This window comes from Ostrea edulis, chromosome 2, assembly GCF_947568905.1.
Source record: "Ostrea edulis chromosome 2, xbOstEdul1.1, whole genome shotgun sequence".
In the NCBI taxonomy this organism is placed as follows: Eukaryota; Metazoa; Mollusca; class Bivalvia; order Ostreida; family Ostreidae; genus Ostrea; species Ostrea edulis.
Window position 1 is genome coordinate 37850074 of NC_079165.1, and position 24499 is coordinate 37874572.

A 24499-nucleotide genomic window follows, 5' to 3' on the forward strand; every position below is an offset into this window, starting at 1 on the left:
CCCCTTCTTGTATTTTTAAATGTTCAATTCCTTGGGTATTTCGGACGTATTTTTGATAAAATATGTGACTTCAGAGTTTATACCGAGCGAAGCTCGGACGGGCAGAAGGCCCGTCCGCGAAGCAAGGCTCTAAAGGTAACACGTATGTAAAAGAAAAAAAGTCAAAATCAGCAAAAGAAAAAGAGACAATCTCTATATACGTTCACTGAAATTTTCGTGATCCATATGGGCGCCGCCATTTATTTTTTTCATTACCTGCTTCAACAGTTATTCGTGTTTTATTTTGAATGCCAATAATAGAAGACTCTGACGTGCAATTCGTAATTTAAACACTCAGTTTGTTCAAAGTGAATAGTATAATTATCATTGTAACAGGTTTTAGCAAATAATTACATATAAAACCGTAATACGACTAAATAGATGAACGAGTTCATGAGTTTCTTTAAATAATATGTATACGGTGTGACCGTTGGACCGAGCGAAGCATGTATTGTAATGTCCATTGGAGTGTCCCAAGTGGTAATCATAATTCCGTTAAGTATGGTAGGTTATAATTCATTTAAAATATATATTTTTAATGAAATTTTCCTTGCGCTAAAAACCCAGTAACATCTCAATATTAAAGGGGTTTATATGGGGACAACAGTTTTACAGGATCCGCCTATTCATTGAACGCGGGAAATAAAACACAAGGCGACGTAAACTGTGTATTGTGACGTCACATTTAGCCTCAACCTATTTCTCCAAACTCCCCGTCGAGGCCTCATTACGTCACCTACGAATAGCAAACGAACTCTGGTGGAAGTTTGCCTATTTCTCTTTTTCAAAGCAAACAATTATAAACAACAATAAAACATTCCGTATGCAATGAAAAAGGCCGTTATAAAACTAAACAAAATTAACCAATACATTCAAAATGGTAAAAAAGTAACCGTAATTTTATCGTATATTCTTATTTAAAGAAACTCATGAACTCGTTCATCTATTTAGTCGTATTACGGTTTTATATGTAATTATTTGCTAAAACCTGTTACAATGATAATTATACTATTCACTTTGCATAAATTGAGTGTTTAAATTACGAATTGCACGTCAGAGTCTTCTATTATTGGCATTCAAAATAAAACACGAATAACTGTTGAAGCAGGTAATGAAAAAATAAATGGCGGCGCCCATATGGATCACGAAAATTTCAGTGAACGTATATAGAGATTGTCTCTTTTTCTTTTGTTGATTTTGACTTTTTTCTTTTACATACGTGTTACCTTTAAAGCCTTGCTTCGCGGACGGGCCTTCGGCCCGTCCGAGCTTCGCTCGGTATAAGAATATACGATAAAATTACGGTTACATTTGTACCATTTTGAATTTATTGGTTAAGTTTGTTTAGTTTTATAACGGCCTTTTTCATTGCATACGGAATGTATTATTGTTGTTTATAATTGTTTGCTTTGAAAAAGAGAAAAAAGGTTGAGGCTAAATGTGACGTCACAATACACAGTTTACGTCGCCTTGTGTTTTATTTCCCGCGTTCAATGAATAGGCGGACCCTGTAAAACTGTTGTCCCCATATAAACACCTTTAATATTGAGATGTTACTGGGTTTTTAGCGCAAGGAAAATTTCATTAAAAATATATATTTTTAAATGAATCATAACCTACCATATACTTAACGGAATTATGATTACCACTTGGGACACTACAATGACCATTACATGCTTCGCTCGGTCCAACGGTCACACCGTATACATATTATATTTCAATGGAATACACAAATCTCGCATAGAAATCGTTTTTAAAATTGTCATATCACCGATCATAATATTAAAAATGTCATATCACCGATCATAATATTATGATCGGTGATATGACATTTTTAAAAACGATTTCTATGCGAGATTTGTGTATTCCATTGAAATATATAAACTCTGAAGTTACATATTTTATCAAAAATACGTCCGAAATACCCAAGGAATTGAACATTTAAAAATACAAGAAGGGGGGTACCCGAAGTCCTGTCCACAAGCACCTGTGTTGCAATGTACCAAATGACAGTCTACCATCTTAATTCTTTATAGCGAGCGCAGCGACTGCGAGCTCTAATGACTAGAGCGCGGGAAATAATCCGAGCTAAATCTCAACCTCTAACAAGAATTTTTTTTTTGACGCCAATCCCAGAAGTCCCTCGTACAAAATGGCGGATGGTTCGATTCGTAAAATAATAATAAAAAAAATCTTTGAAGTATTACAAACCTTTCTTATTTGAAAGGAAAGGATGACAATCATATTCTTCCCCCTTTCTTTTTCTTTTTAAAATATTGTCTAAAGAAATGTAAACAGTCACGTCACAACTACCAGGCTACGTCACAACAAGCTCGTTGCATTTCCCGATAAACTGGTTCCTACATTGGCGAGAAGAGCAAGACAGTTGACAGTGAACCAAATCAGTTTTCCTTGTTTTCAATATAAATTTTTTGAAAATGTATTCAGATATGCTGCGCTCGCCCCAACGGTCACACCGTAATCATATTAACAATATTCATAATAAAGATAAAAAGCAAAATTTGTCATACTCATTGCTTTTACAAAGATGAATTTTCAGAAAATTAATGAAAATTCTATATTTACCATCTGTCCGTCTGCTGAGTTACAAAGTTTTAAAATCATGTTTACATCATCATTTGTTGAACCGGATACAGCATATTGTAACTAAGTTGAAGTTCAGAATGAAAACGAACTCTAAATATCCGTATTACAGCCATGAAACGAACGATGGTAACGTATCTGTTGATTAATCATGTTTTCCTTTAAAAAATCATTCATTATCCATCATATCGAATAGAGTCGGTGTAAAATACATATACCTGCATAATCAAACAACTTCATGTCATCAATTTTGTTGTACCCTTCTTCTGAAGCTGGATAGGCGGTAACGTATCTGTTGCAAACCGCGCGTCCAAATGCTGATTTTTAGTCTTTAATCTGGATTATTTATCATATCCCTTTTTCATGATGCAAAAAGTTTAAGCTTATTCTTATATCTAATAAATATGCTATTTACATTGATATGAAAAATTGAAAAGAATGCTGTCAGATTTTTTTTTGTAGAGGTTTAAAAATCGGTAATGTATCTGTTCGCAATCCAACGGACACCAGTTTCAGAACATTTTTTTCTCTAACTTAGAGAGATATCTTTTTACGCTAGGGAGATATCTCTTTAACCAAAAGATATCTCTTTAAACAAATGAGATATCTCTTTACGCTTGGGAGATATCTCTTTCTCTTTGAGAGATATATCTCAAGGCTATTCTCTTTAGAGAAGTCGAGAGGCATAGCCTTCATCGACTTCTCTTCGCAAGCATTCATATTTTGATTCTGGAAAACGTGTAAATGCCGGAGTCGGTGACGGTTTATGCTTCGACCGACGTTTCGACTCAGATGTACCTGGATTTACGCAATAGACAACTTTTTTTCCAAACATTTAGCAGTTATGCACAAAACTGTCACAAGGAAATCAACTCTTACTTGCTTTTAATCCATTTTCAACATGTCCCCTGTCCCGGGTTTACGTTAACTGGTCTTGGGAGCTGTCACAATAGGGGACCAGTTAAGAGAAAGCAGGCTGACGTAAACAGAGTTGTGATTTAAACCCGGGACAGGGACATGGTTGAAGAGGTGGTTGGGGTAACATTGTCAAGTTGCCGAGAGGCAAAATCTAGTCTAGCTTGCATATATCATCAATTTATTGTCTTTGTTTCTTGTTACCTGTAAACATTTCACATGCGGTAAAAGCAAAATCTTCCCACGGGATTGCAGCCATCAGGGTTTTGCTAAAACGCGGAACGGAAAATGGAACGGAATTTAAGAATTAAAATCAGGGTTCGAAATTACCTCATGTCCGTAAGTCCGAGACTAGTAAAACACGTGTCGGACTAGTAAACTCTCTATAGCACTAGTCCGTACGGACTAGTGAAAATCCGGAAATCAATCTTGAATTCGTTAAGATTTTAGCAAGATTTGTCTGAGTCTCTTAGATGTTTGAACTTATGGTCGATTACCTGCATGATTAAGTGTCTGCGTGACTATGACATCCTGATCTTTCAAACAAATGGAGTGCGTTCAAGACCGCCATTCTTCGAACGAGCACAAATTCCTGCCGATTCCGAACTCCGAGTACGCATCACGAGAACGGATTCGAGGTACAAGAACTGCAAGTAGTGTGATCTAAGAACAAGCACGTTTGTGCGCACATGTTCTCGTCATTCACGACTCAAACACAGGAGTTTGTAACACTATAGCTCATGGCTTGGTAAATCGAGTGAATTTTATTGACTTTATTGATAAAATTTTGAACTCCTGTGACTGTAAGAACTGAGCACGAAAACAATGGGAACGTCGATCTCGAACGCACTTATGGACGTTTATAAAAGGATTAACTCGGAGGTTACTGTATGCTTCTGAAGATCTTGAATGCAAAATAAAGTATGGTGGTCTTTTTCTTCTGAAGGTGTCAGAAAATGAATTGCTTGCAACTGTGATGTGTTTGGTTTCATTAAATACTATTGAATAAAATGATCATTTAATGATATACTGGACGGACTAGTGAAATGCTTTGCGGACTAGTGAACAACAATAGTGACTAGTCCATACGGACTAGTGCTTGAAAAAGTTAATTTCGAACCCTGTAAATGATAAATGTAGATAAGATAACGGTAAAAATAAGTGTGGGGGGGGGATTCACTTTGATTACAATCAACAATTTGGGAATTGTTTACAAGCGATAAAACAACTTTATCTTAAAATTTTGCATCATAAATTGAGTAAGCTAATTTAGTTAAACGTTATAATAAGAATTTACAAGGCATTTTACAAGAATTTTGAAAATTCGGCTTTGACAAAGGTATTAGCGAGCAGTGACACCTATGGGTGGAGAATGAAAAGAACACACGTGGTTTATACCCCCCCCCCCCCCGTGGTAAAACGTCATTAACGCACATGTACATGTATTTACACATAATACTGTGTGTGTGTGTACTTACAACAGGGAGTGTGATATGTATAAAACAATAAATAATAATTCATGATCTTATTTAGTAAACAAATTAAACATCTTATGTTTGGTTTATTATTTTTTAACTAACAGGAGACTTAGTAACCGCAGCACTCCAATCCTAAATAGGGAGAACTTCTGGCAGTTAATTTTTAAACTAAATACTAGTATAGCTTAACATTTGGATCAATAATGAGATGACTTTTAATTCCATTCAAGAATAAATTCTGTGTTAGCTTTTTAGCTATTTCATATATTATTAAAAAAAAAAAAGCTGTTAATTCCTCTTACTATTTGTCGTAAACTTCACCCTAGTTAACATTGGTTTTGTTTCAATCTTTCTTTCCCGCTGTATCTCTTCAGTTTCAACATAATCCGCAGGATATCGGTAAATGTACGAACTTTCACATAGATTCATCCCAAATGAGGCAAAACTTTTTTTCTTCACCGGGCTCATTCGCTTTAAAATTTGATGTGATACATAAATATATATTGTACCAGGTGTAGAACTAAATTCAAATTCAAATTCAGTTATCTTAAACATATGTAGTTCAATTAAAAGCACGTTCGATTTAAAAAGGCTATGTTTGGGGGAAATTGTTCAAGAAATTATTTTATCCTTTACAATGTTGATTTCGGGGGGGGGGGGGGGGGGGGGGGGGTGTACCTTTTATTCATGGGATGGGCTCATAAAGTCTTTTCTTACGATACCAGCCAGAATAAAGTAATATGATTTGACAGGGGTTCAATTATAATTCAAGTCTTTTTCAGTATGTTATCTTATTTATTTTTTATTCATTTGTGAAACAACATACAGTCAAAATCTGGGGGAGGAGTGACAAAGCCGGGGGAAAAGACGGTGCCAACAGGCGCTTGCTTAATATTTTTATTAAAACTTACTATGCAAATTATTAAGCAAGCGCCTGTTGGTACATTCATTCACAAAATACACCGTGTAAAATTACATCATAATGCATTAGTATGAGATATCAATATGAAATGGTAGATTTTGAGGATAACTCCCTGTTCTCTCTGTAATTTCTGCATCCCTTGTTCATAATAAGCCTTTTGATTTTGCAAAATGTTGACCTCCTCATAACATTAAATTGCATAATATATTTTCCGTCTTCCGTTCCGCGTTTTAGCAACACCCCAGCCATCATGATAAGATTTGCTTTGGCAGGCTTCCGTTTTAGTGAGAATTCCTTAAGTATTCAAATTAATAAAAATATTGGAAAGAGATATCTCTTTCTCTTTGAGAGATATCTCTTTTTCTACGATTAAAGAGATATCTCTTATACTTTGAGAGATATCTCTCTAGGAATTTTTAGAGAGATATTTCTTTAAGTGAAGGAGATATCTCTCAAACTAAGAGATATCTCTCAGAGTGAAAGAGATATCTCTTTAAGTGAAAGAGATATCTCTTAAAGTAAAAGAGATATCTCTCTAAGTGAAAGAGATATCTTATTTTTCGAATAAATAGTAAAAGAGCTTGCGATAAGAAGATGTCGTATAAAGTTGTATATTCTTTTGTGTATTTACACAACAAGATGTGTTCAAGAACAGTGCAAGAACGGCGAAACCTTCCACACTGTTATAGTTTTCACGAGGCGCTAAAGATTTTTAAATTTTGTTTATCTGATTAGGAAAATATCTTATAACGTCTATTTGCATGTGTTGGGGAAACATTTCCTATTGGCTGATATGATGGATTATGACGTTATCAATCATGACGTTGCAGAGTTACAGCTAGTTTCCAACGCATCCATTTGGAGGAAACAAACGCATTTACGGTGTGTGATACTTGTATATATTAGAGAAATATCTTCCACAAAGATGACGAATTCAGGAAACAAGAGGGTAAATACTAGTATTCCACGATGTGAAAGATATATATCGCTAAGAAATTTCCTTTTTTTATGTTTTAACCAAAATACTCAAGGTTAATTTGTCTTTGGAATACCTGTAGACAATGAATAACCAGTCTTGATTCATAAATTGTCTATAACGGTTCACTCCCGTGATAAATTAATGAAATACCTTTGGAGCATCACACACCCAGGAGTAAAATTTTACTCCTTTTTTCTCTCACTACCGAAAGTCTCGGTTTTGATCACGACCTATTTCCAAGTCCATGATTTAAACACATTAATGTGTACTGAAGAATGTTTTTCCTTTTCAGAAATCTGAAGACGCATCTATCGAAGAGGCCACATCGGCTTTTCAGAACCTGTCTCTGTCGCCAGACGAGGTTCAATCATTTACTACAATAATTATGTTGAAGGAAGGTTTTAATTTTTTTTTTATAGAGTTTCATAAAATATTGAAATTTTATGTTATTTCTATATCATGTAGGTTGCCACACAAAATTGCAAAAGGCGTCGAAAAACTCGATCTCGACGAACGAAGGTAAATTATATAGATTCATCTGGGATTTATCTAGATTGTTTTGACTACCGGTAAAAAGTTCCTTTCCCCTTTGGCAACAAATGGATATTTCCCCTTCCACAGATAAATAAAACCCTTCATTTGTAGAAACAAAATTGTAGAAGAATTTTCAACCAAAATAAAAAATTTTAAAATTCTAAGTGATTTTATATAATTGTCAGACTTACAATATAGATAAAATGAGTAATCAATCAATTTATATGGCTGTTATAATCTGTGGATATTATATTCCATGGATGTCCCTCATCCCCATCCCCTGGAAGCTCATGACTGGATTTCTCAAATATTCCCCTTAAATATAAAATGGGTAGTAACATCTAAATGCTGGATAAAACCCTGTTCTTGTACAATACAGGGACGTGTATGTACATCTGTGTATGCTGTAAGAAAATTAGTTTGGGGTGGATCATGATCATTATGGAAATTGGAACGAAATAGTTATGTTGATAGGAAGTAGGAAACTGGATTAGATTTAACTATTCTATTGATATTTGTTGTGTATACACTCATAGACGCAGTCTCAGATTCGCCGACGGACAGGCGCCTCTAGTGGCGAGCATAGCAAAAGTCATCCAAAGGTCTGTCGTTTTCTAATTCTTTATTCTTTTATTTTGATGATTTGATCTATCCTAGTTTTATGCATATATATGTTAAGTCACAGACGGTTCAATCTTTTAGGATCTGCCCATGTGGTCCATTATAAAGCAAAATGTCTCAGCAATGCTGGCATCTATACGAGAATCCGTAAGTAACTACTGCATGTAATACTACCGCTATAGATATACATGTAACCCCCTCTCAAGAAAAGATGTCTCCCCGTGACATTTTCGCCAAACTATATTCCTCCATGTGGAGCAGATGCGTAGATATGAACATGTTTTTTTTTTTGTTGTTTACTTTTACCTTGTCTTCAGGATTACATAGTATATACATTTATTCAATCTAGGTATTCAAAGTTTATACCGGTGACCCCCCCCCCCCCCCACACACACACACACAAACAAAACACTGGGATATCTTCTTCTTTGAAATGTTTACTATATAGAATCCATTGGAGAAATTTCTATAAAGATTCTTTACACATGCATAATAAACATCTCCCCAACTGTATAGAATATGACCATAGAAGGATAGAAGGTTTTCTACACATGAATTGTAACATATACATGTACGCTGTATATCTTATTACCGTCTTCCTTGGAAGACGATATACAGAGTTGAAGTGTTTTACAGTCTTCGGACTTTGCACTTCCTCTCTTTTTTCATTGGTAGAAAGTGCATGAAGTGAAAATTTTTCAATTATTTCATTGGTTGAAATGCTCTTCAAGGCAAGGGAGATAATTTTCTGGTGTTCTAATTTTCGTACGACTTAACAATTTTTCAAGATTTTCAATCTTAAAAAAATCGACAAAACGAACAAAAGAAAAATGCAATTCATGAAATTGACACGTTACTTTTTTAAAAGCAACTAATACAAAGCATTTCTATGGTTACTTCATTTACAGCAATGTTTTCATTTTTGCATACAAACAGAAAAACTCGCCGTTTTTTGTTTTTTTGTTTTTTTTTTATTGCTTGTGTTTTGGGAATTGTCTATTCGGTAGGGCTAATCCTTACAAAACAGTTTTAATGATACCTTAAGCTAAGAATTGCATAAGAATAAATAAGGCTTGACTTCAAAATGAGGATCACTGTTTTTTTAAAGCATGCAAAAGAATAATCCATCCTCCTGTTATTACAATTTAGGTAAACGAGTCTAATTTATGCATTTTCAGGGACTTCCAGAAGTATAGTTAATTATGTGTGATTGTTTCATATTTTTTCTTACATATCATAGAGTGACGTTTTTTCATGATTTAAGTCAGAGACACAATGGTATTTATGTCTGTGAAGTAACGTTGAATCACAAGAATTTTTATTCAATTTAACTTAGAATTTTGATGAATTCACTCTTGATTTCTGATATGTATTTTATGATATAATTTTTGGCAAAACTATTACAATATTCTCAGGTCTTTATCCTGGTTCATTTCTAAAGCAGTTGTACTGTACAATATGCAAGAATAATTTTCATGCAACTTTGAGCAATTTAAATCTTTTTAGTTTGTTTTGTTTCATAACTTTGTTTTAAAAAAAATATTTTGATATACACACTGAAAATCTCAATTTCATTTGATACAGAGGCTTTAATCAGTGCTAATACAGGGAACAGTGATTTTGATTTCCAGTACATATACCCTTCATAAATACAAACTTTTACAATGGGAGTCAGGACACAGCTTTGTAGGCATGATGTCCGTGAGATTATTTATTTTAGCTCAATTCAATAATGAAGACAAGGGACATAATTCAACTTCGCTCTATAGAGTTGCTGCTAAAGACGGCAAGCTTTTTAAAAAAGCTTTACTTGTACATATCATGGATTCATGTAAATTGGATCATTCAATTTAAGCGAATCAGAGAATTTGCATAATCATCTCCGTGGCCAGTTGGACTGACTATATGGGTAGGAATTTCCCCAGAAAACATTGTTTTGGCTAAATGGCATAGGGGTGGGAGAATGAGGATATAAAAAAGTAGGAGTGATGAATTATGGGGAATCAATTCTGTGGCATGTTATTACCTTCAGCTTCACTGCAGAGATTCATCTGCTGTTTTTAACAAGCTAAACTCTAATATTCAGCAACAGTATAACACAAGATGTGTTCTTAAAAACTTCACTGCCCTCAAAAGTGTATACACTGATGAAAGGCTTTACAAAATATAATATGTGTATTAACATTAAAAGATTCGACTAATTTGGACCAATCCTAGAGTCAAAACCCTGGGTTGTGAAATTCACCATTTGTACATCTTTTTCTGCCATTCCTAAGTATGCATTTAGATTTTAAATACAGTATCAGCAAACTTAAATAAGTCCTTCAAATCATTAAATTATAATTTTGACACCACCCTGAAACCAAACCCTTAGCCCTAGGATCGTGCAATTTACAATTTTGGTAAAGGACTACCTACTCCTTCTGAATATCCATTTAGTTTCAATTTAGAATCAAAAGCACTAAAGAAGATGTTAATTCAATGTTTTACACATAAACAGTATTTCCTAAGTTTGGCCCTGCTCTGGAGTCAAAACCCCTACCCCGGGGATCATGAAATTTATTATTCTAGTAAAAATCTTCATTCTCTACATCGTTATGCATTTAGTTTTTCTTAAACATATGCAGTTCTAGAGAATATTTTTTAAAATTGGTCAATTTTGGATAGTTTTTGTCCCGCCCCTAGGGCCCCAGAGGTGCAGGAGTCCTGCAATTTACAATTTATACCCCCTTGTCCCAAGGATGCTTCATATCAAATTTGAAAAGAATTGGAATACTAGTTATCAGGAAGAAGTTAAAATTGTTAACGCACGACGGAGATAAGATGAAATTCATATGAAAGCTTCCTGACATGGTGCAGATTCAAGTTACTGAAAACCATGGCCCCCGGGGGTAGGATGGGGCCACAATAGGGGATAAAAGATTTACATGCAAATATATAGGGACATTTTTAAAACTCTTTTTCTCAAGAACTAGGCCTGGAAAGAACAAATTTACATGAAAGCTTCTTGACATAGTGCAGATTCAAGTTTGTTAAAACAGTGGCACCCGGGGTAGGATGGGGCCACAATAGGGGATCAAAGTTTTACATACAAATATATAGGGAACATCTTTTAAAATCTTCTTCTCAATAACCACTGGTCCAGAATAGTTTATATTTACGTGAAAGCTCTCTGACATAGTGCAAATTCAAGCTTCTTAGAACCACTGGGCCAGAATTTTTTTTTATTTACATGAAAGGATCGTTATACATAGTGTAGATTCAAGTTTGTAAAAATCATGGTGCCTGGGGGTAGGCATCGTCGGTTACCCACGGGTGCTTCTATTCGATTCTCTCCATCGAGCGTGAGTGGACTCAAAACCGTGGTTTGCGACGATGTGGGGGTAGGGTGGGGCCACAATATGGATCAAACTTTTACATGCGAATATGTAGGAAAATCTTTAAATATGGGCCAAGGTGACTCAGGTGAGCAATGTCGCACATAGGCCTCTTGTTACGTGGTGGGTTTTTTTTTCCAAATCACTAAGTACACTTTCAAATTTATCACATAATTTATATGTGTATACTATTAAAATTTCAGTTAAACTGAATATATTTACAATGACTGTATTTATATGTGTGTGTGTTATAAACAGATGTCAAAGAAGGGGACTGAATCAGCAGCAGCTCAGTCTCATAAGGAACCTAAAGCAGAAAACGTAAGTATTGGGATAAGAATACGCAAACTTTTGAAATTGATGTAAAAGACCATGCCTATTTACTAAATTGATCTTTTTAGAAACGGCCCTCTCGCAAAAGAAGGAGATTCAACAACGCGGATGAAACAACATTGAAGAGGACAAAACCTGCTTGCAGCACTGGTTCTAACTTAGTGGATGAGCTGGTGCTTCATTTTTCTAAGTTAACACTGAGCCCCTGATGGATCTGAACTCTTGTTAAAAAAATTTATAAGTGAAAATCATCGTCAGAATCTTTTTTCCCCTCCAGTATTTTTTTCTAATAAAAGAAAAACCATCAATGTACTTTAAATGTTTTTCACGTGATTGCTCGGTGCACGTAGTTGTCTTTGATGTTTTATTTCTGGTATTTCATAATTTCATAAATACTGTTTTTCAAAATTCTTAATGGCGGCGGTTTTTGCCACAATCTCCGACGTGGGTTCGAATGTATTATTTAACTGTTTACATTGCCAGTTATTATATATATATATAATATTAATTCTTATGGTATTCTTGTCTCTGATTGGTCAAATTCCAATTGAGGAACGCAGGTTATTTTTGTATAATCTGATTTGGTATGGGGACACACACCCTTGACAACCAGAAGCCGAAACTATTTTTATCTCTCTCTAAATTTACATCGCAGCATTGTTTTCAGCCTTCTATGGAATAGAAAGTCAACGTGTACAATAAGATACTTCGGTTTGATACACATACTGTTTTCTCGTTGTCAGTATTAGCATCTATACTCATGAGCAGATCTAGAGGGGTGGGGGTGGGGGGGTCCGGAACCCCCCACCCCCCCCCCTGGAATTTGCAAAGATAAAAAAATTTACAATATAACGATTTATAAGAAAAATGAGTTATAACTAACTATATTTATTTCCAATCAAGGGCCCTCAAGGGGCAGCATGAAAATACATACAAATAATGTACATGAACATATACATATACAAGTAAAGAAAGAAGTGATTACATAACACATAGTTATATACAAATACAGTGTCATATATTGTTCAAAATAAATTTTCCAGTTATATTTAAAATGGATGGCTCTTCAGAACATAGTATGTAAATGAATTTTTTGTTCATCATTGAGTTTGGTAAACTTTTTAACTGTTTTTTTCTATAGCACCACAAAAAGATTTTCTTTCATCAGCAAACTTTTCCCATTTAATCAAAAAATGGATCTCATCACCTAATAAACCGGAGTTGCATTTGTTACATATTCGTTTTTTCCTAGTAATACCAGAATATCTACCAACTTCAATCATTAATTTATGAGCTGATATCCGTAACCTACAAATAGATCGTCTAATATCAATTAAACCAAAGTGCTCCTTAAGCTTAAAATAAGTGCACAGTTTCCCATCAATTAATTTATTTCGATTATTGTACCAGGTTTCAGTGTATTTATCAAAGAGTAATTTCTTTACAATTTTCTTAAATCTATACTGACTAAAATCTCTTAACGGATATCCAATCTTAATATATTCTAAAGCCTTTTCTTCTAGTGAGTACCATGACAGTTTGCTGTTTAAATGTAAAGGTTTACTACATAGATAAGCATCCTTAAGTAGTTTAAATTCATTTTGGTTTTCAAGCCTGTACCAATAACAAATGATTGATTTCAAAATATCATGTAGAGGAAATCTCCCCAATTCTGATAGTACAGCAAAATTTGTACTTTTCTTATGTACACCCAGAATACATTTAGAATATTTATTATGAAGCTTCTCACAGTGAAGTGATTTAAAAAGTTTGTCTGGATCAAATGGTGATTTTAATTTATTCCATGAACCTATGTATCCACCCCATATTTATTTCAGAATTATATAATAAAATTGGTTTTATTGTGTGGTCAAAGAGATGAGTACTTGTTTTAATTCCTGGTGCTAAACATAAAAAGTCTTTTTTCAATTTATAAAATCCTTTGAGGTTCAGATTTAGCGGTACTAAAACTGCCAGATGCAGAAAAAAAGGTACCCAAGTATTTATAATAAGGTGTACATTTAATATGTTTGTTCTGAAATTTAAATTTACACTGCAGTATTCTCCCAGCCTTGTTAAAGACAATAACTTTTGTTTTCTTAACATTGACATTCAAACACCAATCATTACAGTATGTTTCTAAAATATCTATTCTCTGTTGTAAACGCTCTGCTGATGTTGACATTATTACTATATCGTCTGCATACATTAAACAATTTAAATTTTCTTTTTGAAGTGATACAGTATCTATACATTTTTCGAGATATAATGGAAAGTCATTAATGAAGATTTTGAACAGAGAGGGACTTAAATTGTCCCCCTGTCTTACACCAAGGTTAATCAAAAATGGATCAGTAAGACTATCTCCGATTCTAACACGTGCTTTAGAATTCCTGTACATATTATCCTTGATAATGTTGTAAAAATAACTGCCAATATTCATATTCAACAGTTTTAGTTTCAAACCAGTGTGTATTACACTATCAAAAGCCTTACGAAAGTCAATGGAACATGTATAAAGCCTATACCTTCTTTGGTATTGCAATATTTATCTATCAAGGTTTTTAAGATAAAGACATGATCGGCAGTTTGTGCATGTTTTTAAATCCTATTTGGGAATTATGAATTAGATTATTCTTCCACAAGTACAAATCTAATCTGTTATTAAGTATAGAGTTAAATAATTTACCAATGCAACTTGTTATAGTTATGCCTCTGTAGTTTGCTGGGTCGTTGGGGTCATCGGATTTATAAATTGGAGAGATATAGCCATCGGCCCATATCTTTGGGTAAACCCCATTTTTAAAACAGGTATTGAATAGTTTTCTCAAACATGGGATTAAGTAATTTTGACTACATTTTAGCATTTCATTTGAAATTAGATCAAGCCCAACTGCTTTACCTAACTTGAGCTTTGCAAGTGCATTTATTATTTCTTTATCTTTAATTTCAAAATCAAGTTCATTAAAAATGGCTTTCTTTTCTTTTCCCTGTAGAATATGTTCTAGCTCATTAAGTCTATTCTGAAATGTGTTATCAGTATTAGAGTGCAAATTTCTAAAATGGTTGACCCAAGTCTCAGAATCAATTTGTGAGCATGAAGAGTTCCCAGTTTTTGTTGATCCCTTGATATCATTTACCAGTTTCCAGTAATGTTTAGGGTTGTTAGATTTCATCATATCAAGTTTATGTAGCATTGAGTTCATAAATAGTTTATATTTAGTTTTCCTGGATTTGTTATACAATCTGTAATTTCTATAGTATCTACCTTTTATGAATGGATCTCTAGGGAATTTAGCATATAGTTTTCCAAGTGAGATTAAGTTTGTTCTCATTCTGTGTAAATCTTTATCAAACCACTTATTTCTTTTTTTGCAAGATTTATATCACGGGTTCGATTTTGTGAAAAGGTTCGCCCCCCCCCCCCCCCCCCCCCCGGAAAAAAAATCCGCGCCTGTATACTTGTACGCTAATCACTGTTGTAAATATCAGTGTATGATGATCGAATAAATTTTAAAATAGATTAAAACAAAACAAAAAACCATACGTCACATTTTACCACATGACGTCAGTCACATTGACATGTGGATCGCGATTTGTCAATATGCACTTGATTACATATTTTCTTGTGTTGGATTTACTATTAGTGACAACTTTGCATGCAAGGGTAAGTTTTCATTTAGTAGAAATTGTCACAGAGTTAAAAGCCGCAAATTATTGCATTTTCTGATATTTGAAGACTTACTTTGGGTAGATCTAGGCCTAAACAATGCAATTTCCCGTATTTTCTCAATCTGTCGGAGATGAACGACTTCAAAGTCGACCTCTAAAGGGCAGCGAAATACGTTAATACAATGAATTTTTGATAGGGTTTCTGATAAAATTCATATATATATATATACACTTTGCAGAATAAATAAAATTCATTTTTACATTTATACTTACCGCTAATGTGTTTACAGAAGTGAGACTTGAGTAGCTGTTTTCAGTCCGTATGTATTGTTATACATATACTCGATAAACTCGTCAATACCTCACCTCTAGCGGTAACTCAGTGTGTGCGTTGATTGACGGAGACCGTCCTGATGACCCAAAATTAACTCAGATGGCTGTTTCCTCTCCGTTGTCAAATTCCATCGTGGTTCTTCATATGAATCTTTTAATTTTTCTACAAAGAATCGTATTCAACTGTTATTTATTTCAACATCTATCTGACACATCAAAGCGTTCGGTGTGAATAAATGAAAATAAGACAGAGCGTCAAGGAAACAACCATTCTTAGATATCATGATAGATCTACGAAAGCCTATTAGTATTCATGTAAAAAAAAATTCATTCACATTCCATTATCTCGTAAATACGAGAAAAGATCTCGTTATTACGAGAAAAGATCTCGTAATTACGAGATGATTATCTCGTAATTACGAGAAAAGATCTCGTAATTATGAGAAAATTTTCTCGTAATTACGAGAAAATATTGATATAAAACCGAGTTGCACAACTTGTGGATAATCTTGGAAACGTTAAATACTATTCCCCTCTTTGTTGATTGGTCAGCAAATCGAAATGATCTTATTCAAAGTGTGTGTGACGGTACATATTGTCGTCCGGTGTCGCATGATTTAGGAACGCTAAATACCTATATTTTCGTTCCGGGTTATCATTTAAGTTCCGGTCCGCGTAAGTTTAGTTCCGGTCATAATCACACTTTTAGAAACATGAAATGCATATATTTACGCACATTTCATGTGGGTTTTATTTCTTAATAATAATCAAAGACTAATATCATTAGAACCGGAATATTTGTACGTCTATTTTTGTGTTTTCAAAATTTGTCAGATCAACAGGTGTTTATTTTTGTTTTCTTACGGAGATCTGATCTCCAATTCAAAGGATTGTAAACTGGAGGTGTGAAACCTGTATATATGTAGATATAGTTGTTACATGACTCCTACAATATGTACCGACACAAACCCTCACCATTGTTAGATGTACATGTAGCATCAGGTACTGATCTACATGTAGGAATGAAACTTCTTGAACTACATGTAAGTTTGGATTTTTATTTATCTACATATTATATTCTTACAAATCTTATCTAGATTATATACTCAAATGTAGTGTACTACTAAACAGAGTACGATAGAGTACTTTAGAGTACGCTAGTAAAATTTCAATATTTAATGCAATTCAATTGTTTATTTGTATGTATACCACTTAAATAAAGATGATTATAAAATAAAAGTGCAATATTTGTCAAAAGTATTTGGTATTTTAGCGATATTTTGACCAGAAAACATTAAATGTATTGAAGATTTACGGCATCCCGATCCCGATTATTAGTAGTTTGTTTTGAAAAAGTATTAAATTTGATCGGGATCGGAATCAAACGGTAAACTTTAACTTTCAATAATTCCTACAATAATGAAAACAAACACAATATATTCCAGATATACATTTATTAGGTTAAACTAAAGTAAGAACATCTACGAACAGCAGTTAAATTGCATTTAAAAATTATGAAATTTTACTAGCGTACTCTAAAGTACTCTATCGTACTCTGTTTAGTAGGACCGCTCAAATGTATGCAATATTTTTCTTTCTTATTGATCAATGCCATCATATATCTTTAATGATCAAATAATTTCGTACTGGTTACTTAAAAGATATTGAGTGCGAGAGAGAGAGAGAGAGAGAGAGAGAGAGAGAGAGAGAGAGAGAGAGAGAGATGGCACTAGTCCCTGAACATGCATGTTACTAAGAAAGTAAAAACAAAAGATGCATACACTTAAAGCGCTAGATAGTGGTTTGTTAAAATAATGATATTTTCATATTATAGATATTTTAAATTGAAATTTATCAATATATAAAATGAAACAAGTCAAACATGTAATCATATAATGAGATTAACAATAATGCGATCTGGTATTGGAAATATTCATTCGCATTAAACAATTCAGCATTTAACCACAGCTAAATATTCTCTACAGAGATACTTATAGTTATCTTAACCCCCCTCCTTCCCATCTATCGCGACCAGCGACAATATATTCCAATGTTTATTGTCTCCCACGACAGTAATGTACCGTGATGCCAAAAATATGCCTTGTCTCAGCGCATTCATTAACGTCAGGGACAATTTGTAGTATATGTACCAAACGGACTAGTACCGTGAAGGTACGTGCATATTCGTCCGCCGAGGATGTTACAGTACACGGCACGAGTTTTATACACCCCCATACACCATCGGTGTGTGTTATTTACGAATACACACAGCTTCTATGAACTTTGTTCTGGCCAGGGTGCCTTGCAGGAGATGTGAAAATGTGCCGCAGGCTAAATCATGATAAGGTGGAATTTTAAGAAAAGAAAAAATGTCAATATCCCCCCCCCCCCCCCCCCATACCTTTGTATTGTTTTTCAGCATTTTGAGCCATTCCAACGATACCAAACACTATATATACACTGTATGATGTTTTTGAGAAACCTGGTTTTGAAATCTTTTCTTTTAGTCTTCTTTCTTCATTAAAATATTCTTAAATTCTATGTTTAAATAATGCGTACTTGCAGACAATTCTGTTTTGAATGCGAATTAATATATTCAGTAAATGAAATACATACATGTGCAACTACATGTAATAGGATATTCAATAATTACCGATGTGCTCTCTCTCTCTCTCTCTCTCTCTCTCTCTCTCTCTCTCTCTCTCTCTGGCAAATACGCTGTTTAACATAATTACTTCCATCATATTGTGTTAATATGCATATGACTTGATCCAATATAGAAATTGGAGCATTGTCGGTGATTAACAAATTGGAATTAATTCATTACATAATTAATAGAAGCAAAAATACAAACCATCGAATAATTTATTTTTAAAATCCCGAGTTAATTACATTTGACCGAGACGTCATTTATGTTCAATGTACTTTGATAGAGATTTTCATTTTTAAAAAAAAGTTCATCGGGAGTGGGGTGGGTGTAAATGTAGTCCGGGACATATGTCCCCGCGATGTCCGATATTGATATTCGCCGATCTATCGTTATATGTTAGTTTTTCTTTAAATATCTTACTAAATATGTTTTAAGACGATCATCAAGAGTCTTCATTGTGACTTTGGTGTATGGAAATTGCCTGATTATTTTATAAATGGCTGTTATTTATTCTTTAGGGTGTAAAAGTACTTAAAGATCTGCGTAATGTAAACAAAGACTCGAGTCTTTTCAACAAACCAGTGAAATGTTAATTTTGTAATATAAAGCATAATAATTTTGCATAGTCACAAATTTTAACTTTTAGATGACACATTTTACCCAAAGAATGCTTGAAATGTGAAAGATATAAACTTAGATGGATATCCATTTCTTTTGAAAATTTCGTAAACAATAACATGCCGCAATCTTTATTACAAAACAAATAATAAACTCTCTAACATGAGGTTCTGTGATGATGTATAACCTTAATTCTGATGTGAAATCTTTTAAACACAGTAAATCATTAGACAATAGATTTTGATTATTAAAAGTGAAAAACAAAATTTTGGGGGAAATCGTGAATCAGTCCCTTTAGTATAGATCTACTTTCAATAAAATATCTAAGTATGAAGCAGAAATGGACGACTCTGTGGTGTCTTAATAAATCTAACAGATTTTGAAAAGTTTGTTCGGTGGATAATTTATTTGATTTAGTCCGATCATAGTAGTGTGTAACTTTATATAAGGAAAAGATCTCGTGTTAAAGTTGTATATTCTTTTGTGTATTTACACAACAAGAGGTGTTCAAGAACAGTGCAAGAACGGCGAAACCTTTCACATAGTTATAGTTTTCACGAAGCGCGAAATTTTTTAAAATTTTGTTTATCAAATCAGGAAAATATTTTATAACGTCTATTTGCATGTGTTGGGAAACATTCCTATTGGCTGATGTGATGGATTATGACGTTTACATAATGACCGTTATCAATTATGACGTTGCAGAGTTACAGCTAGTTTCCAACGCATCCATTCGGAGGAAACAAACGCATTTTACGGTGTGGCGATACTTGTATATATTGGGGAAATATCTTCCACAAAGATGACGAATTCAGGAAACAAGAGGGTAAATATTCCACAATGTGAAAGATATATATCGCTAAGAAATTTCCTTTTTGTTATGTTTTAAACCAAAATATTCAAGGTTAATTTGTCTTTGGAATACCTGTAGACAATTAATAACCAGTCTTGATTCATAAATGTCTATAACAGTTCACTCCCGTGATAAATTAATGAAATACCTTTGAGCATCACACACCCAGGAGTAAAATTTTACCGAAAGTCTCGGTTTTGATCACGACCTATTTCCCAAGTCCATGATTTAAACACATTAATGTGTACTGAATAATGTTTTCCCTTTTCAGAAATCTGATGACGCAGCTATCGAAGAAGGCCACATCGGCTTTTCAGAACCTGTCACTGTCCGCCAGACGAGGTTCGATCATTTACTACAATAATTATGTTGAAGGAAGGTTGTAATTTTTTTTTATAGAGTTTCATAAAATATTGAAATTTCAATGTTATTTCTATATCCTGTAGGTTGCCACACAGAATTGTAAAAGGCGTCGAAAAACTCGACCTCGACGAACGAAGGTAAATTATATAGATTCATGTACAATACAGGTACGTGTATATACATCTGTGTATGCTGTAAGATAATTAGTTTGGGGGTGGATCATGATCATTATGGAAATCGGAACGAAATAGTTATGTCGATAGGAAGTAGGAAACTGAATTAGATTTAACTATTCTATTGATATTTGTTGTGTGTACACTCATAGACGCAGTCCTCAGATTCACCCACGGCCAGGCGCCTCTAGTGGCGAGCATGGCAAAAGTCATCCAAAGGTCTGTTGTTGTCTAATTCTTTTTTTCTTCTTTTATTTTGATGGTTTGATCTATCCTAATTTTATGCATATACATATATATAAGTAACATCTTCTTCAGTGCTAATGGTAATATATTGAAGTTAAATGGATATTTAGTAAGAGCAGATAGTCCCTTACCAAAATTGTAAATTTAATGATCCCAGGGGTAGGGGTACATACTTATATGTACATTATTTGTATGTATTTTCATGCTGCCCCTTGAGGGCCCTTGATTGGAAAATAAAAATGTATGTTCTAAAAAAATATGTTCTATACATGTTAAGTAACAGATGGTTTAATCTTTTAGGATCTGCCCATGTGGTCCAATTATATAGAGCAAAATGTTTCAGCAATGCTGACATCTATACGAGAATCCGTAAGTAACTACTGCATGTAATACTACTGCTATAGATATAGCCACCTCCCAAGAAAACATGTCTCCCCGTGACATTTTTCGCCAAACTATATTCCTCAATATGAAACAGATACGTAGAATATGAACGTGTTTTTTTTTTTCTTGTACCATGTTTTCAGGATTACATATATACATTTATTCAATCTAGGTATTCAAAGTTTATACCGGTGACACCCCCCCCCCCCCCCCCCCCCCCCTGAAACTAGGATATCTTTGAAATGTTTACTACATAGAATCCATTGGAGCAATTTCTATAAAGATATTCTATATATGCATAATGCACATCATCCCAACTGTATAGAATATTACCATAGAAGGTTTTTCTACACATAAATTGTAAGATATACGCTGTATATTATACGTATGATGAATTCATGTAAATGGAGTCATTGAAAATTATCTCCGTTGCCAGTTGGACTTACTATATGGGTAGGAATTTCCCCAGAAAACATTGTTTTTGGCTAAATGATATAGGGGTGGGAGAATGAGGATATAAAAAAGTAGGAGTGATGAATTATGGGGAATCAATTTTGTGGCATGTTATTACCTTCAGCTTCATTGCAGAGATTCATCTGCTGTTTTTAATATGCCCGACAATGTACATGATGTCATCTATCAATGAAATTAATATTATTTAGTTTTGTGTCCCTAGCCCCAGTAAATTCTGAAAAGTGCACTTCAAATTGTGTGAAATGTCATGTTCGGTTTTTAGCTCACATGATCCGAAGGCTCAAGTGAGCTTTTCTGATCAAAATTTGTCCGTTGTCCGTCGTCATAGGCGTAAACTTTTCACATTTTCATGTTCTTCTCCAGAACCACTGCATGGGCCAATTTCAACCAATCTTGGTACAGAGCATCCTTGGGTGAAGGGGATTCCAGTTTATTCCAAATGAAGGGTTATGCCCCCTTTAAAGGGGAGATAATCACATAAATAGGGTGGGGTCATTTAACAAGAGTCCAACAGGCATTATCGGTCACCTGGGTACTAATGAAAAAGTATCACTACTCCCAAATGCTACGAAATCTAAAAAAAAAAAACAATTCTGTTCTGAATATCTAAGTTAAATTCTAATGTTCAACAATAACATAAAACAAGATGTGTTCTTAAAACTTCACTACCCTCAAAAGTGTATACACTGATGAAAGGCTTCACATCATCATCATCGTCATCATCGGCATTTTGATTAACGTGCAGGATTAGGTGCATCAAATATAATATATGTAAAAGATATGAATAATTTGGACCAATCCTAGAGTCAAAACCCTGGGGTGTGAAATTCACCATTTTTGTACATCTTTTTTTTTGTCATTACTAAGTATGCATTTAGATTTTAAATACAGTATCAGCAAACTAAAATAAGTCCTTCAAATCATTAAATTTATAATTTTGACACCACCCTGAAATCAAACCCTTAGCCCTAGGATCATGCAATTTACAATTTTGGTAAGGACTACTATTCCTTCTAAATATCCATTTACTTTCAATTTAGTATCAAAAGCACTAAAGAAGATGTTAATTTAATGTTTTACACATAAACACTATATACTAAGTTTGGCCCTGCTCTGGGGTCAAAACCCTACCCCGGGGATTATGGAAGTTATTATTCTATTAAAAATCTTCCTTCTCTACATGTTATAATGCATTTAGTTTTTCTTAAACATGTGCAGTTCTAGAGAATATTTTAGAAAATTGGTAAATTTTGGACAGTTTTTGTCCCGCCCCTAGGGCCCCAGAGGTGCAGGAGTCCTGAAATTTACAATTTATGTCCCCCTTGTCGCAAGGATGCTTCATATCAAATTTGAAAAGAATTGGAATAGTTGTTATCAAGAAGAAGTTAAAATTGTTAACGCACGACGGACGACAACCAATTGCAAAAGGTCACCTGAATTTACTCAGGTGACCTAAATATCTTGTTTTCAAGAACCATTGGACCAGATAAGCTGAAATTCATATGAAAGCTTCCTGATATAGTGCAGATTCAAGTTACTTAAAACCATGGCCCCGGGGGTAGGATGGGGCCACAATAGGGGATAAAAGATTTACATTCAAATATATAGGGACATTTTTAAAACTCTTCTTCTCAAGAACCACTAGGCCTGGAAAGAACAAATTTACATGAAAGCTTCTTGACATAGTGCAGATTCAAGTTTGTTTAAACAGTGGCACCCGGGGTAGGATGGGGCCACAATAGGGGATCAAAGTTTTACATACAAATATATAGGGAACATCTTTTAAAATCTTCTCAATAACCACTGGTCCACAAAAGTTTATATTTACGTGAAAGCTCTCTGATATATTGGAAATTCAAGTTTATAAAATCATGGTCCCTGGGAGTAGAGTGGGGCCACAATAGGGGATCAAAGTTTTGAATACAATCATATAAGGACAATCTTTTAAAATCTTCTTAAAACCACTGGGCCAGATTTTTTTTTATTTACATGAAAGCATCGTTACATAGTGTAGATTCAAGTTTGTAAAAATCATGGTGCCTGGGGGTAGGGTGGGGCCACAATAGGGATCAAACTTTTACATGGGAATATGTAGGAAAATCTTTAAATATGACTCAAGGTGACTCAGGTGAGCAATGTCGCCCATGGGCCTCCTGTTACGTGGGGTTTTTTTTTCAAATCACTAAGTACACTTTCAAGTTTATCACATAATTTATAAGTGTATACTATCAATTTTCAATGAAACTGAATATATTAACAATGACTGTATTTATATGTGTGTGTGTTATAAACAGATGTCAAAGAAGGGGAGTGAATCAGCGGCAGCTCAGTCTCATAAGGAACCTAAAGCAGAAAACGTAAGTATTGGGATAAGAGTACGCAAACTTTTGAAATTATGTAAAAGACCATGCCCATTTACTAAATTGATCTTTTTAGAAACGGCCCTCTCACAAAAGACAGAGATTAGACAACCCAGCTGAGACAATAAAGAAGAGGACAAAACCTACTTGCAGCACTGGTTCTAACTAAGTGGATGAGCTGGTGTTTCATTTTTTTAAGTTAACACTGAGCCCCTGATGGATCTGGACTCTTGTTAAAAAAATTTATAAGTGAAAATCATCGTCAGAATCTTTTTTCCCCTCCAGTATTTTTTTCTAATAAAAGAAAAACCATCAATGTACTTTAAATGTTTTTCATGTGATTGCTCGGTGCACGTAGTTGTCTTTGATGTTTTATTTCTGGTATTTCATAATTTCATAATTTATACTGTTTTTCTAAATTCTTAATGGCGGCGGTTTCGGACCCCAATTCTGCCACAATCTCTGAAGTGAATTCGAATTTATAATTTAACTGTTTACATTTGGTTCTGTGTAGTTAGTGCTGACTGGAACCAAAATAATTTGAAAACGACATTGAAATGTTTACCTAACC

At 34.1% G+C, this 24499-nt stretch overlaps 1 protein-coding gene across 1 annotated transcript; it reads left to right on the plus strand.

Annotated features, from left to right (window-relative positions):
• Nucleotides 1–3501: 3501 nt before the first annotated feature.
• Nucleotides 3502–24201, plus strand: LOC125679133 (uncharacterized). The gene is made up of 6 exons (XM_056153923.1): nucleotides 3502–3681; nucleotides 7230–7298; nucleotides 7403–7456; nucleotides 8008–8073; nucleotides 23863–23925; nucleotides 24005–24201. Exons 1-6 carry the CDS (start codon nucleotides 3661–3663, stop codon nucleotides 24095–24097), a joined length of 366 nt encoding a protein of 121 aa, XP_056009898.1. The 5' UTR covers nucleotides 3502–3660; the 3' UTR covers nucleotides 24098–24201.
• The last annotated feature ends 298 nt before the right edge of the window (nucleotides 24202–24499 follow it).